General features: G+C 42.6%; 1 protein-coding gene across 2 annotated transcripts in view; it reads left to right on the forward strand.

Annotated features, from left to right (window-relative positions):
- Nucleotides 1-1,220: 1,220 nt before the first annotated feature.
- Nucleotides 1,221-12,207, forward strand: part of LOC131404748 (membrane cofactor protein-like) — a 38,373-nt gene continuing 27,386 nt past the window's right edge. For both annotated transcript variants that reach the window (XM_058539764.1, XM_058539763.1), the window contains exons 1-3: nt 1,221-1,341; nt 9,994-10,179; nt 10,520-10,619. In XM_058539764.1, coding sequence (XP_058395747.1) covers nt 1,221-1,341; nt 9,994-10,179; nt 10,520-10,619 — 407 coding nt within the window. The remainder of the gene's footprint in view (nt 1,342-9,993; nt 10,180-10,519; nt 10,620-12,207) is intronic.

The raw sequence follows: 12,207 nt of genomic DNA on the forward strand, positions 1-12,207 counted from the left end.
TGAATCAAGTAAAACCTCACTCAAAATGTTTGAGTCAGGAGGCCCTGAAGGTGGAGCTCTCACGCAATACCACTCCTGCTGCTTACAGCCGCCAGCAAAACAGAGAGGAAGATTTCCTTCTCACCCAGCAACAGCAAGCAGCCAATGAGCAGCCACCACCACTTCAAACTCCCAGTTTCCCCCCACCAACTTTTGTTTAAAACAGCTCCTTTCCACTTAATCCTATTCTCCATCCTCTGGACTTGCCTATGGTTCACCATAGTTTGCAAGTCGCAAATTTCAATTCCTCAGCTATTCCCTAATAAACTTACCTTTTTCTTTTAAAGGCTGACATCTTCAATAAAACATTTAGTTGCTCAAGGCCAGGCCTCACAGAATTGAGGCCCAATATGCTAAAGACTCAGTGTTATTTAATAATTTACTTTTCCAAAGGTCCTCTGAAGGAAGTAGGGAGAAGAGTAATTTACATTAGGAGTTGCTAATGCAGTGCCCAAATCTTCCTTGTGGATTTGAAGTCTAGCAGGCCTTGATGCGATTCAGGAGCAGAGGCTCAACCACGGTTCTCAAGTATTGTCCCCAATTATGCCTGATTAACGCCGAATAGTGACCAAGGGCCCAGGCAGTCCTGACACATGGAGCGCCCGGGACAAAACTGAAGCCCTGAGGGGTGTTGGCCCCACGGTGACCCGCTCCTGGGCCCCGGGTTTTTATTTTCAGGTAGATGCGCTTTATTCTTCCAACCAGCGTTGCGGAAAAGGGACAACGATGACCCCGCCGCTCTTGTTTCCTTTCCACCCTTCCTGAGCGGGGTGTTAACCGTTCTTGAACGCGGCGGTGACCCAGCGTTTCCCGCAAGCCTCCTCGGGCTTCCGGGTAGGTCTGCAGCGGGTGCGGCCGGAGTAGAGTCGGGCTCACGCGGGAGGGGCCGCCCGCCAACGCCAGTCCGTTAGACGCTAATCAGGGTTACGCCGCGTCCCCTCCGGGCCTGACGCCCCGTCCCCGCGCCGACGCCCCGCCTCGCAGCCGCCCGATTGGCCCCGCCCGCCCACAGCCCCGGCCCCGGTAGGTCGAGGCACTTCCGCTCCGGGCGCGGTAGAGGCCACGCCCACCTGCCGTTCCGCGCTGGACTCTGTGCGAGTGTGGGAATTGTTGCGTCCGGTGACCAGACTCCGGAAGGTCAGCTCCGCCGACTCTCAGGAATCCCGAGGATCTCCCCGAAAATGACGGCGTCTTGCGCGCCGCGCGCGGCACCTCCCTGCCGCCCCGAGAGCCACTTCTCTTCTTGGGGCTTCGTTGGGGTCCTTTTGGGGGCCCTAGTGCTCCTGCTGCCCGTGTTCTCCGGTAGGAGCCTGGAGAGGGTGTGCGCTCCGGCGGCGAACGGAGCGGGTCGGGGAGCGGGCGGACCGGAGCCGAGGGCGGGGGAGCCTCGCTCGGTGGGTCGGGTGGGAGGCGCGGGGCTGGGTCGAGCCGGGCCGTGCGGAGTTGGCGCTCCGTGGCCAGGCTTCCCCCCGGGTGGTGCTGTGCGGGGCTCCGGGGGGGTGAGGACCGCGTAGTGCGGGGGGCGGAGGCGTGCTTGGTGGTCGGCACTGAGCGGGGCGGGGTGGTGGGTGCGGCCGGCGTTTACCGGGGCCAAGCCGCGTCCCTGGCCAAAGCTTGCAGGGCGGTGCCCGCGCTGAGCCAAGTCGGGGTGGGCGCGCGGACCGCTGCTTGCGGTGAGGGCTTGCTCTTGAGTGCCCGGGTGCGCGGGGCTGTTGCTAGGACTCGGGCTGTGCCCGTGGGGAGGGTTTGTCCTTGTTCCCTGGGCAGGGTGGTGCCTTGTTGAGAGGGGTGTTTGTGCCCCGCTGGGCTGGGCTGCGGAAGCCCCCGCGGGTGTTCTCGGGTGTGTGCTTTATGGAAGTGGCCAGCCCCGCGGTGCCGAGTGTGGGGCAAGGAGGCTCACTGCTCGCTTTGTAAGGGGGCTGGGCAGCGCATGGTGTGCCTGTAGCGCTGGGGTGAGAGCAGGCTCTGGGGGCCTGGGGTTTAGAGGGTTTAGGAAGGGCGCGCCATGCTTTTGTACCTGATGGTCACAGGCTCTTGTTGCCCAACATCATATTGGTTTGAAGGCTGCTGTGGTTTTTTTGCTTTGTTTTTTTACCATGGAGTCATCTTCCTATTCCCTCCAATACACACAGTATCCATTTCTATTACTGAATGGCTTTTTGGCATTGTTCCCTTCTTTTCGTTAGGCTGGGTCATATTTGAGGGGGGTATCTGAAGCAACCTAAAAAACATTGGTAGCCAAACCTAGTGAGAAATAATTATCCTAAGAAATGAACGATAAATAATGTTAATCTGGTTTTCCCCTACAGCTCAAAAACTGTTGCTGAAGGCCCATCTGCTAGGTTTGCTTCATGTTTCATTGAATAGAATAAGTGCTTTAAAAAATATATATGGTAAAAAAGACATGTTATTATGTAAAACCTACACAGTCAAAGGACATCCATTGTTAATACTTTGGTATATTTCCTGTGTCTTCATATGCACGTGTGTTTCTATGCCCAAGTTATTTTTATGATTTTATTACATATACAGTTTGTATGCTGTATTCGTTCCTTAGCAGCATTCATTCCACCTCTGTGCCAGGTCCTGTGCTGATCCTGAAGATACACTGGTGAGCAATGACAGACCATTCCTGTTTTCATGATCTTTATTTGTCTGTTTGCGCGCACACACACACGAATATAAGCAAGAACTGTGTTTTGCTCATTGTTAGATCCCCAGTAGGTAATCATGAAATATTTGCTAAAATTTATTGGGAGTGGCAGGCAGTAACCAAAACATAATACTAATCAATACATTATAACCCAAGAGAGGTGCTCTGGAAGAAAGGAGCATGAGTCTCTGAGAGTATTTAACAAGTGACTGGAGGCAGGGAAGACCTTTCTGCTCATCAAACAGGCCCATTCTGCCGCTTTGGGGCTTCTGCACTTGTATTCCCTCAGCCTTGGAACATTCTCCTCCTGCCTCTTACATAAGTGGCTCCTTATTCTTCAAACTCATTTGAGATGCTACGCCCTCAGAGGGACCTTCTCTGACCACCCTGTCTCATGTAGACCCCCACACACTCTCCAGCCTAAATCCCCCCTAGCTTGTAGTCACCCTTCTAAAACTATCTTTTCTGTTTTCTCCCCACTAGAATGCACAGATCTTGTCTGTCTTGTCACGCTTGTGGTTCCAATGCCTGTTTGTTTTTTTGCCTGGGTATGAACTCTGCTGTATAACTATTAAATACCAGAAAATTGAACATAGTATTCAGCCGGGGCCAGAGCCCAGGAAAAAATTCCTCTTGCTTTCAGGAGGAAGGTTCTTTAAAGCACCATGCTTAGGATGGCCTTTGTGTTGTGCCTAAAAAGGTAAGGCAGGGGCAGCTGAGAGTCAGAGAGGCTCTGTCTCTCCTGTTTTATGTAGAGTCTGCAGGGCTCACAATACTCCAGTCTTGCTTGTTACTGATCATTAAACAGTTCTGTGGTGGGAGGGTGGGAGCAGAACAGTGGTGGTAAGAAAGAAACAAAAGGAATTGTTTAAAAAAGAATAAATTTTAGATTAGGCTTAAAGCTAGAAGTTGAAGGAGGCTATGAATGCTATTTGGAAGAGAGGAAAATAGATAAATACAGCGAATAGGATACAACACAGAAGTTAACAAATCTACAAATGAAGAAAAGGTTAAAAGGTAAAATCAGGAGAGATATGAAACTTGGAGGAAGTAAAATGAGAACACTATGCGGGGCAGGGAAAAATGTGGATAAAATAAACATTTCACTTTTGAAGCAGCTCATGAGGAAAAGGTTTTGTAAGCAGACACCATTGAGCCTGGGAGGCTTGTCATCTCAGAGATAGTTGCCAAATGGTCCATGGTCACAGAAGGGAACATTTGTTGAATTTCGGGAGCAGTCTCATTCCTCCAGGAATCTGCTTTTTTGGACAAAATCCACAATCTCCTGTTATGGGTGGTCTCTTCTGCCTAATTTAGGTCTTTTCTTTCTTTCCAAGAAAGAAGCCAAGATCAATAAGCGCTTACACAGTAGTTTTTTGTTTTGTTTTGTTTTGTTTTGTTTTGTGAGGAAGATCAGCCCTAGCTAACATCCATGCCAACCCTCCTCTTTTTGCTGAGGAGGACTGGCCCTGAGCTAACATCTATTGCCAATCCTCCTCCTTTTCTTCCCCTTTCCTCCCCAAAGCCCCACTAGATAGTTGTACGTCATAGTTGTACATCCCTGTAGTTGCTGTATGTGGGACGCCGCCTCAGCATGGCTGGACAAGCAGTGCGTCGGTGCGCGCCTGGTATCCGAAGCCGGGCCGCCAGCAGCAGAGCGTGCACACTCAACTGCTAAGCCCACTAAGCCACAGGGCCGGCCCCTACAGAGTGGTTTCTTAGTTTCCTTCCTCTGCATATTACAATGCAAAGAGAGCAGTCCTTATCTGGTCAATTGCTAGGTTACCAGAATCCTGGGAGATAGGCAACAAAAGAGATTACATGGCCAAATCTCTCTCCAGTGCATAAAGCTTTAGGATGATGATTTTCAATATTAGATTCATTACAGTATATTCTTCTCCATTGTTCTCTGTTTGACAGCAGTGGGACTTTGAGTACCAAATGTTTTTGAGTAGCTGTTATGAGGGACATAGGTGAGTGCTAGGTGTTATGGCCACATGGATGAATGGAATTAGCCATGTTAACTGTTCAACATAAAAATATGTGATAGTGACCTGAAACATCCATGCAGAAAAGAGTCCAATAGAAGGGGACCAGTCACTGCTTCCCCGGGGAAGCAGAAAGTACTTCCTAGAGGAGATGTTGAGTAGATTAAGTCTAAGAAGATGAGAGCTGAGTAGGAGTTGCTGCTGAGCAGGGAGGAAGGGTGTTCTGAGCAGAGGGAGGAGTGTGAGCAAAGACTCAGAGATGTGACAAGGCCCGGGGATTCATGGACTGCCAAGCTACGCAGTGCAGCAGCAGTAGGGCAAAGGAGGCGAGAGAAAGGAGAGGACTAGATTACAGAGTGAAAAATAGTGAAAAGCAACAGGATAGACAGGAATGAACAATCACCATCATAAAATTCAGACACGATATTGTTACCTGTCCTTGTAGGGCACCTTGAGCCCTTCTGTTTGACTTAGCACAACACAGATCTATACTGGGTTTGCTTTAATTTCCCCAGGCTCGGTAGAAGACCGTTTCTTGAGGACTAACTTGCAGACAGAGTGTGTTGGTGTAAGCACGCGAGGGTCCAGATGGGAGGCCGGGCCGGGAAGCAGTGTTGGTAGGAACCAGGCTGCCTGGCTTGGCTCCTGGGTCTGCTCCTACGGGAATGTTTCTTGCGCAAGTTACTTCACCTTACTGTGCCTCAGTTTGCGCATCTTAAGGAGGGGAAAATAGGACCCAACTCATAGGATGATTATGAAGATTAAGTTAGTTTAAAAGCACTTAAAATAATGGTTGGCACAAGTAGTGCTTAAATTTTCTATTTCGAAAACTATTACTATCATCTCTATTGTTGTAAGAACCAACCACTGGAATCTTTCATTACCAAACTTTAGGAAAAAATTTAACCCACTGTATTTGGAGTTCACCTTTGGTAATGTTAAAATACCATTTCTATTAATAGCAGTAAAAAAATTAAAAACTCTGATAAAGGTGTGAACTGAAGTAAAGAGTTTGAGTAAAGACCCAGGGAACAATCCACCAGGGTATTAGCGACTGCTCCAGGGTCTACAGATCTGAGTGTAGTTTATATACTTTTTAACAAAGCAGTGTTCATGCAGGAAAGGGGTTACACATCTAATATTTACAAAGATATTTCAAAGATAACATAAACAAGAACTTTTTGGTTATACATCAAACAAGACTTGTAAGTTGATGTTATCTGTGTGTGGAGGGAGGCAAGGACCAGAGTCATTACTTGTCCCTCAGTCTCTAAGACATGCAGCTAGGAAATATGAAAACCAGATATCCTTTGTCTTTTCTTGTGGTTGATCTCTCCAGGTGGCATCTTCAGTCATGAGGTGTGGGGTTGCAAAGTCATTTTAACACAGGCTTAAGATGGCCTGCACAGATGCTTTACAGTACAGCATAGATTTTCATACTGACTTTAAGCCTATGCAGCTCACTTGCTAGATTTGCCTGTTAGACCAAGGAGAAGAGTCCCAAAAGTTTGTTCATAAAGGGAAATGTCTATAACTAAACCAATGAAATAAAATTAAAGACAAGCATAAAAACAGCAAAGAAAAAATTATGATTTGCAGATATCTCTGGAACAGGTTGGCTGAACAGTAAAGATTTGAATTTAGACCTTTGAGTGTATAGAACTGATACCCGTGCTCAGTCAGCTCTGACCCGAGGTCCTAGAAATGCAGTGATGAATGAGACATGGTCCTCAAGAGGTGACAGTCTCGCAAGGAGTGTCAACAATAAAGAACTAGAATATGCAAAGCGCTGTGAAAGAAGTAAATTGGGGCAGCATGAGGACACTTAGCCCAGGGTTTTGATTGAGAGATGTCAGGAGGTTCAAGGAAGAAGTGGCATCTAAGATGAAACTGAAGGATGAGCGGGTGGGAGGAGTGGCAGGTCTCTGGTCAAAGCTGGAGTAAAATGGTGCATGGAGGCCGAGAGTGCTAATGTCATTTAAGTAACTTAACAGGCACTACGTGGTATGGAATATGGCTTGAGAATAGTGTGCAAGAGTGAGCAGCGTCCTGATAGTGACAGGTTTTAAAAGTCTGTTAGCCGTATTAAGGAGGCTTAGACGTTATCTTGAGGGCAATGGGGAGCCATTGACAGGCATGTGACTTGGAAGAGGGTTGATCACTTTCATATCAGTATTACTCTGGTAGCAATGTGAAAAATGAATTGAAGGAAACGTGGCAAGATGGGTAAGGAGATCTATTCAGAAACTCTTGTAGCAATCCAGATAAGAAATGAGAGAGGCTTGAATTAGAAGTAAAGGATAGAGAGATGGAATAGATATTTCAGTTGTGGAAACAGTATAACTTGTTTGCTGGGCACGTGTGAGGGTGAAGAATCAAAAGAGCGAGTTGTGGCTTCATTATGTTATTTGAGATAGCATGAGACAGACATGTGGGGAGCTTTGTGGGGTGGCAATTGAGTACATAGATTTGGCACCCCAGCTAGAGATCTAAGATGGAAAGAGGGATTCGGGAGACAGCTTTTATTGGTGGTAATGAAGTCATGGGAGTATATGTACTCACCCAGGGGGAGCTGCACAATGAAATAAGAAGAGTTCCTAGAACTACCCATTAGGAACATTACATTATCAGATCAGGCAGAGAAGGAGGACTAGCCAAAGGACAAGCTGAAAACCAGGGTGATGTGCTATCCGGGAAACCAAGGACAAAGAGCTTTTCAGGCAGGAGGGAGGGAAGACAGAGTGATCTGTAGCTCCAGATGTTCTAGACAGAGTAACTAAAATTACTGAGGAAGAAAGGGTTAGGATGAATTTACCAAGAAGGAGGCCACTTAATGACTTTGAAAGTAATTTATGTGTTTTTTGTTGGCCTAGAAACGAGTGGGAAGCGAGAAATAAAATTGACAGGTGTAGATGCTAGAGTCTGTGTTTTGAGGAAACAACGAAAGTATAAAAAAAGGTTGTGTAGACAGTGGGAGAAGGAGCAGGATGGTCAGGTTTCATTGAGGATCCAGTTTTGGTCAGATACCAGGATTTTCTGAAGGTACCAATCTGGACAGGGTTGTGGCTATGTGCTTCTGTCAGAGTTGTTTTTAGTTTTTGAAGGAGGTAGAGAGTGCTTGCACAATTTTTGCAAATGTAGAGAAGGTGAACAGTTCTCTTGATCCATAGTAGAGCACTATTTCACTTTCCTGAAGCTCACCTGGAACTTTGGGGAATTTTTTGAATGCAGCCTATCATATTATATAATGGCATCTATTGTTGAAGCATAGCATTTCAGCCTAATAATAATTATATTGTAAACAATCTTAAACAAAGTAAGTCAAGATATTATTCTAGAGTTGGGAATGTTTAGTTTGAAAATCTCTATAGGAAAAAAATTCAGTGTTCCGAACAAGAGAGGAAATTTGATTGTAAAAAAAATGTGATATTGGACTCAATTATTAAGTGTATAAAGCTTGTAATCAATTGGTTGCTGAACCAAATTTTAAACCCTGGACATTGTTGAAAGCATCTATTTCATGATGCATGTTAAGGGAAAGAAATACTTTAAATTAGTTGAGTGGATTAAACCATCCAATTGACATTTCTTTCTCCATACAAGTTAGGAATCCTCTCTTCTTTATATGCTTTCAAGATAGTTACTAAAATTGAATGCATAAAACAGAGGATACTTGTATAATTTAATCATGGGCATGCTGTTACTTGATTTCTTTCTTGGTGGTTCCAGGAAATTCTAGAATGATGTTATATATTTGTATCTAGAACAGAATTATATGGCATTTCTAGCCCATGTTTTTTTTTTTCCTATTGTAAAATGGGAACGTCTAGTTCAGGATATTCAGTAAATTTAACATCATTAATAAAATTCAACTCTACACAAATCTTCTTTTTAATGAATGCTTTTAATTATTAGGGATTTTTGTTTGCTTTTTGCTTTTGTTTTGTTTTGGGCAGTTGATGGAGGAACATTTAGTTATCAAGTTCAGCATAGTAGAAATGTTGAAAACATTTTGCCAGTAGGTGGATTTCAGTCCATGCTGTAAATGAAACGTTGGATAGTGTATATAGAGAGAATTTTAGAATTTGGAATATGATGTGAAAGGAGAGTAACATTTCACTTGCTTAGAGTTCTCTTGACCAGCCTCTCAATCTGAAGTAAGACCGAGATCTAGGGAGTAAGAAAGAAAAAGTCTCCTCAGGGATCAAAATAGATCTCACTCTTTTCTCCTTAGGTCCTTTAACCTTTAGGAGAGGCCTCTGCATTCTTTTAGCCCTTTGGGACTTATTTGATGTGCCTCCATTACGTTATTTTACATACTTGTTCTAACAGATTTGTGAGGTTTTCAAGCCCACAAATAATTAAAAGGAAGAAGAATTGCTAAAGTAGAAATGACACTATTCTAGGGAGAAAAAAACTATCAAAAAAAAAGTAAAAAATTTATCTAAAAGCCTAGCAATATAATAGCTTTACTGTAGGGATATATTGGATAAACAGCTCAAACAGCCACCTCAGGGAGCTTCTGAGGGAATGCTTGATCCATAGATCAGCGAAGGAAGATTAAATTATATAAAATAATGCCCAAGAAAGCAAAATTTTTTTCACGTAAGGCTATCAAAGTAGTACATTTTGATATTTAAATGGCATCTATTCGCTTACAAAATGCTCCATTCACTAATATGAAAGATATGCAATGATGGCTTCTATTTTGAAGTACTGCAGTCCATATTTATTTTGATCCATGAAATCCACGATGCTCTTTTCATCATTGCCTCTTACCGTAGCATTTTGTGAGCACCCACTGGGTACAGGGTGTAGTAGAAAAAGAAGGCGTGTGGTCCCTGACCTCTAGGAACTTGCCTCCTGAGAGGAGACTGAGCCCCAAGTGACAAGTGATGGTGAGATTGTGTTTCCAACTATGGAAGAGTAATCTCAGCAGAGTGTTACATATTATGGAAGACTTCTTAGAGGAGAGGTGAGTTTTGGAATGAATTTAGAAAAAAGTGGGGAAGGATGCATTCCTGCATATATTTTTTAAAACTAGAAACATTGATTTTGTCTCTTTAACTTACTGTTGAATGAAAATTCACCTTATTCCCCAACAAACCAAAAACTAATAAGATGTTATTTAAAGCAAGCAAGACACATCCTCCACAACTACCACCACTTGAGTAAAAGCATGAGACAGTCATTTAATGTCTTGTCAAGAACCTTTCCATTTATTCTGTGCTACCTACTTGCTGCCAGGCCACAGTCTCTGTCTGGTGAAAGGTAAAATACTTTATTTTCATGGACTTAATCTCTTCTTCCTAGATGCCTGTGGTCCGCCGCCAACATTCGACAGTATGCAGCTCCAGGGTAGACCTGAATCCCTTTATTTTCCTGGGGATAAAATACGTTATGCGTGTCGCAGTGGATACGAGTACGTCTTTCCTTATAGACTCGTGACTTATTGTGAGCGTAATAACTCATGGTTACCAATCGGAGAAGCTTGTGCAAGTAAGTAAACAAGATCTTTTTTGCTTTTTTTTTTTTTGCTTGCTCTAGAGATTTTTACACGTTAGGATCCATTTTCCACTACAGCAATGATGATTTTCTCATGTGGCATTAGGTTTTAGATAGCAATGCATTTTTTTTTCGGGCTTTGAGAAATCTCCAGGGAATCATTTTCTTGGCAATTGGTTACCTGGGTAAATGTGAATTTTAAGTTTGTCCTTACAATAGTTAAATAAGGAAAATAATATTACATGAACTATAAAGAGCAGTATAGAGTTTTGATCTTAATGCAAATCTCTTTTGATATTGGGATGAAAAAACTAATTTGAAAATTTTGTTTTAGGAAAACAATGTCCAACTCCAGAAGTCAAAAATGGTGAAGTATTCGCCCCAGATGAACTTTTTTCATTTGATTCAGAAGCTCACTTTTCGTGTGATGAGGGGTAAGTAAGTTGCTCCTTGGAGGAAAAAAGGTAAATGTCACAAATTCCATTTTTGTTTTGCTTCTCTTCTTAAGCTTAGTTGATTCCATCATTTTTTCTATATGACAGGTTGTACTTGTAGCCAATCAATTCTAGGGCTTTTTATGGAGACTGAAAAGATGTGTAATTAGTAGAAAGAAATTTATATTGAAGGAAAGCAAAATCGTGTAATACTTAGTATATGTAATAATAAGCCTGTCGTAAACATTAAAAATGTAGTAACCATGGTCACTTTATCCTTGACAACAAAGTGCACCCTATTTAAAATGGCCAACTCGCAGAGTTGAAGTGGGGCTCACAGAAATGTTGTGTTGTTTCAGTCCTCTGTTTCTTCACATCTTCTGTCTTGTTGTTCTATCCATTATTGTGAGTGGGCTGTTGAAGTCTCCAACTATTGTAAAATGCCTGTTATGTAAAAATGTGTATTTCTCCCTTCAGTTCTGTCAGTTTTTGCTTCCTATATTTTTATGGTCTGTCATTAGGTTCATAAATGTTTATAGTTATTATATCTTCTTGCTGTTATGAACCTTTTATTAACATATAATGTCCTTTGTCTCTTGTAGCCTTTTTTAATCTGCAGTCTATTTTGTCTGATATTAGTATAGCCAACCCTGCTCTCTTTTGGTTACTATTTGCATGGAATATCTTTTTCCATCCATTCACTTTCAACCTGTTTTTGTCTTTGGATCTCAAGTGAGTCTCTTATAAACAGTATATAGTTGGATCATGTGTTTTTATCCATTCTGCCAATCTCTGTCGTTTGATTAGACAGTTTAACCCATTTAAACTGAAGTAATGACTGGTAAGGAGGGACTTTCTGTCATTGTGCTATTTGTTTTCTAGCTTTTTTTGTCTCTCATTGCCTGAATTACTGTCTTCATTTTTGTTTAGTTGCCTTTTTGTAGCACAATGTTTAAATTCCTTCCTCATTTCCATTTGTGTATATTCTATGGCTGTTTTCTTGTGGTTGCCATGGGGATTACATTTAACATCCTAAAGTTATAAGACTCTAATTTGAAGTTCTACCAGCTTAACTTCATAACATATAAAAACTCTGCTCCTTTACAGCTCCATCCCCACCCCGTTTGGTTGTTGATGTCACAGAATTACATCTTTATACATTGTGTGTTCCAAAATGTAATAGTTCTTTTAAATGCATTAGCCTCTTAAATTATATAGAAAATAAGATTTGGAGTTAAAAACCAAAGTTACAGTAATACTAGTTTTTATACTAATAATTTTTTTCTTTAAATATATTAGTCTCTTAAATTATGAAGAAAACAGAAATTGCAATTACAAACCATTATTACAATAATACAGACTTTTATAACTGCCCATGTATTTACCTTTAGTTAGATGTATATTTCATCATATGGCTTAAAGTTACTGTCTAGTATTCTTTCATTTGCAGGACTCCCTTGAGCATATCTTGCAGGGAAGGTCTAGTGGTCATGAACTCTCTCAGCTTTTGTTTATCTGGAAGTAATTTAATTTCTCCTTCACTTTTAAAGAATAATTTTGCTGGATAGAGGATTTTTGGGTGACAGTT

This window comes from Diceros bicornis, chromosome 4 (genome assembly GCF_020826845.1).
Source record: "Diceros bicornis minor isolate mBicDic1 chromosome 4, mDicBic1.mat.cur, whole genome shotgun sequence".
NCBI lineage: Eukaryota > Metazoa > Chordata > Mammalia > Perissodactyla > Rhinocerotidae > Diceros > Diceros bicornis.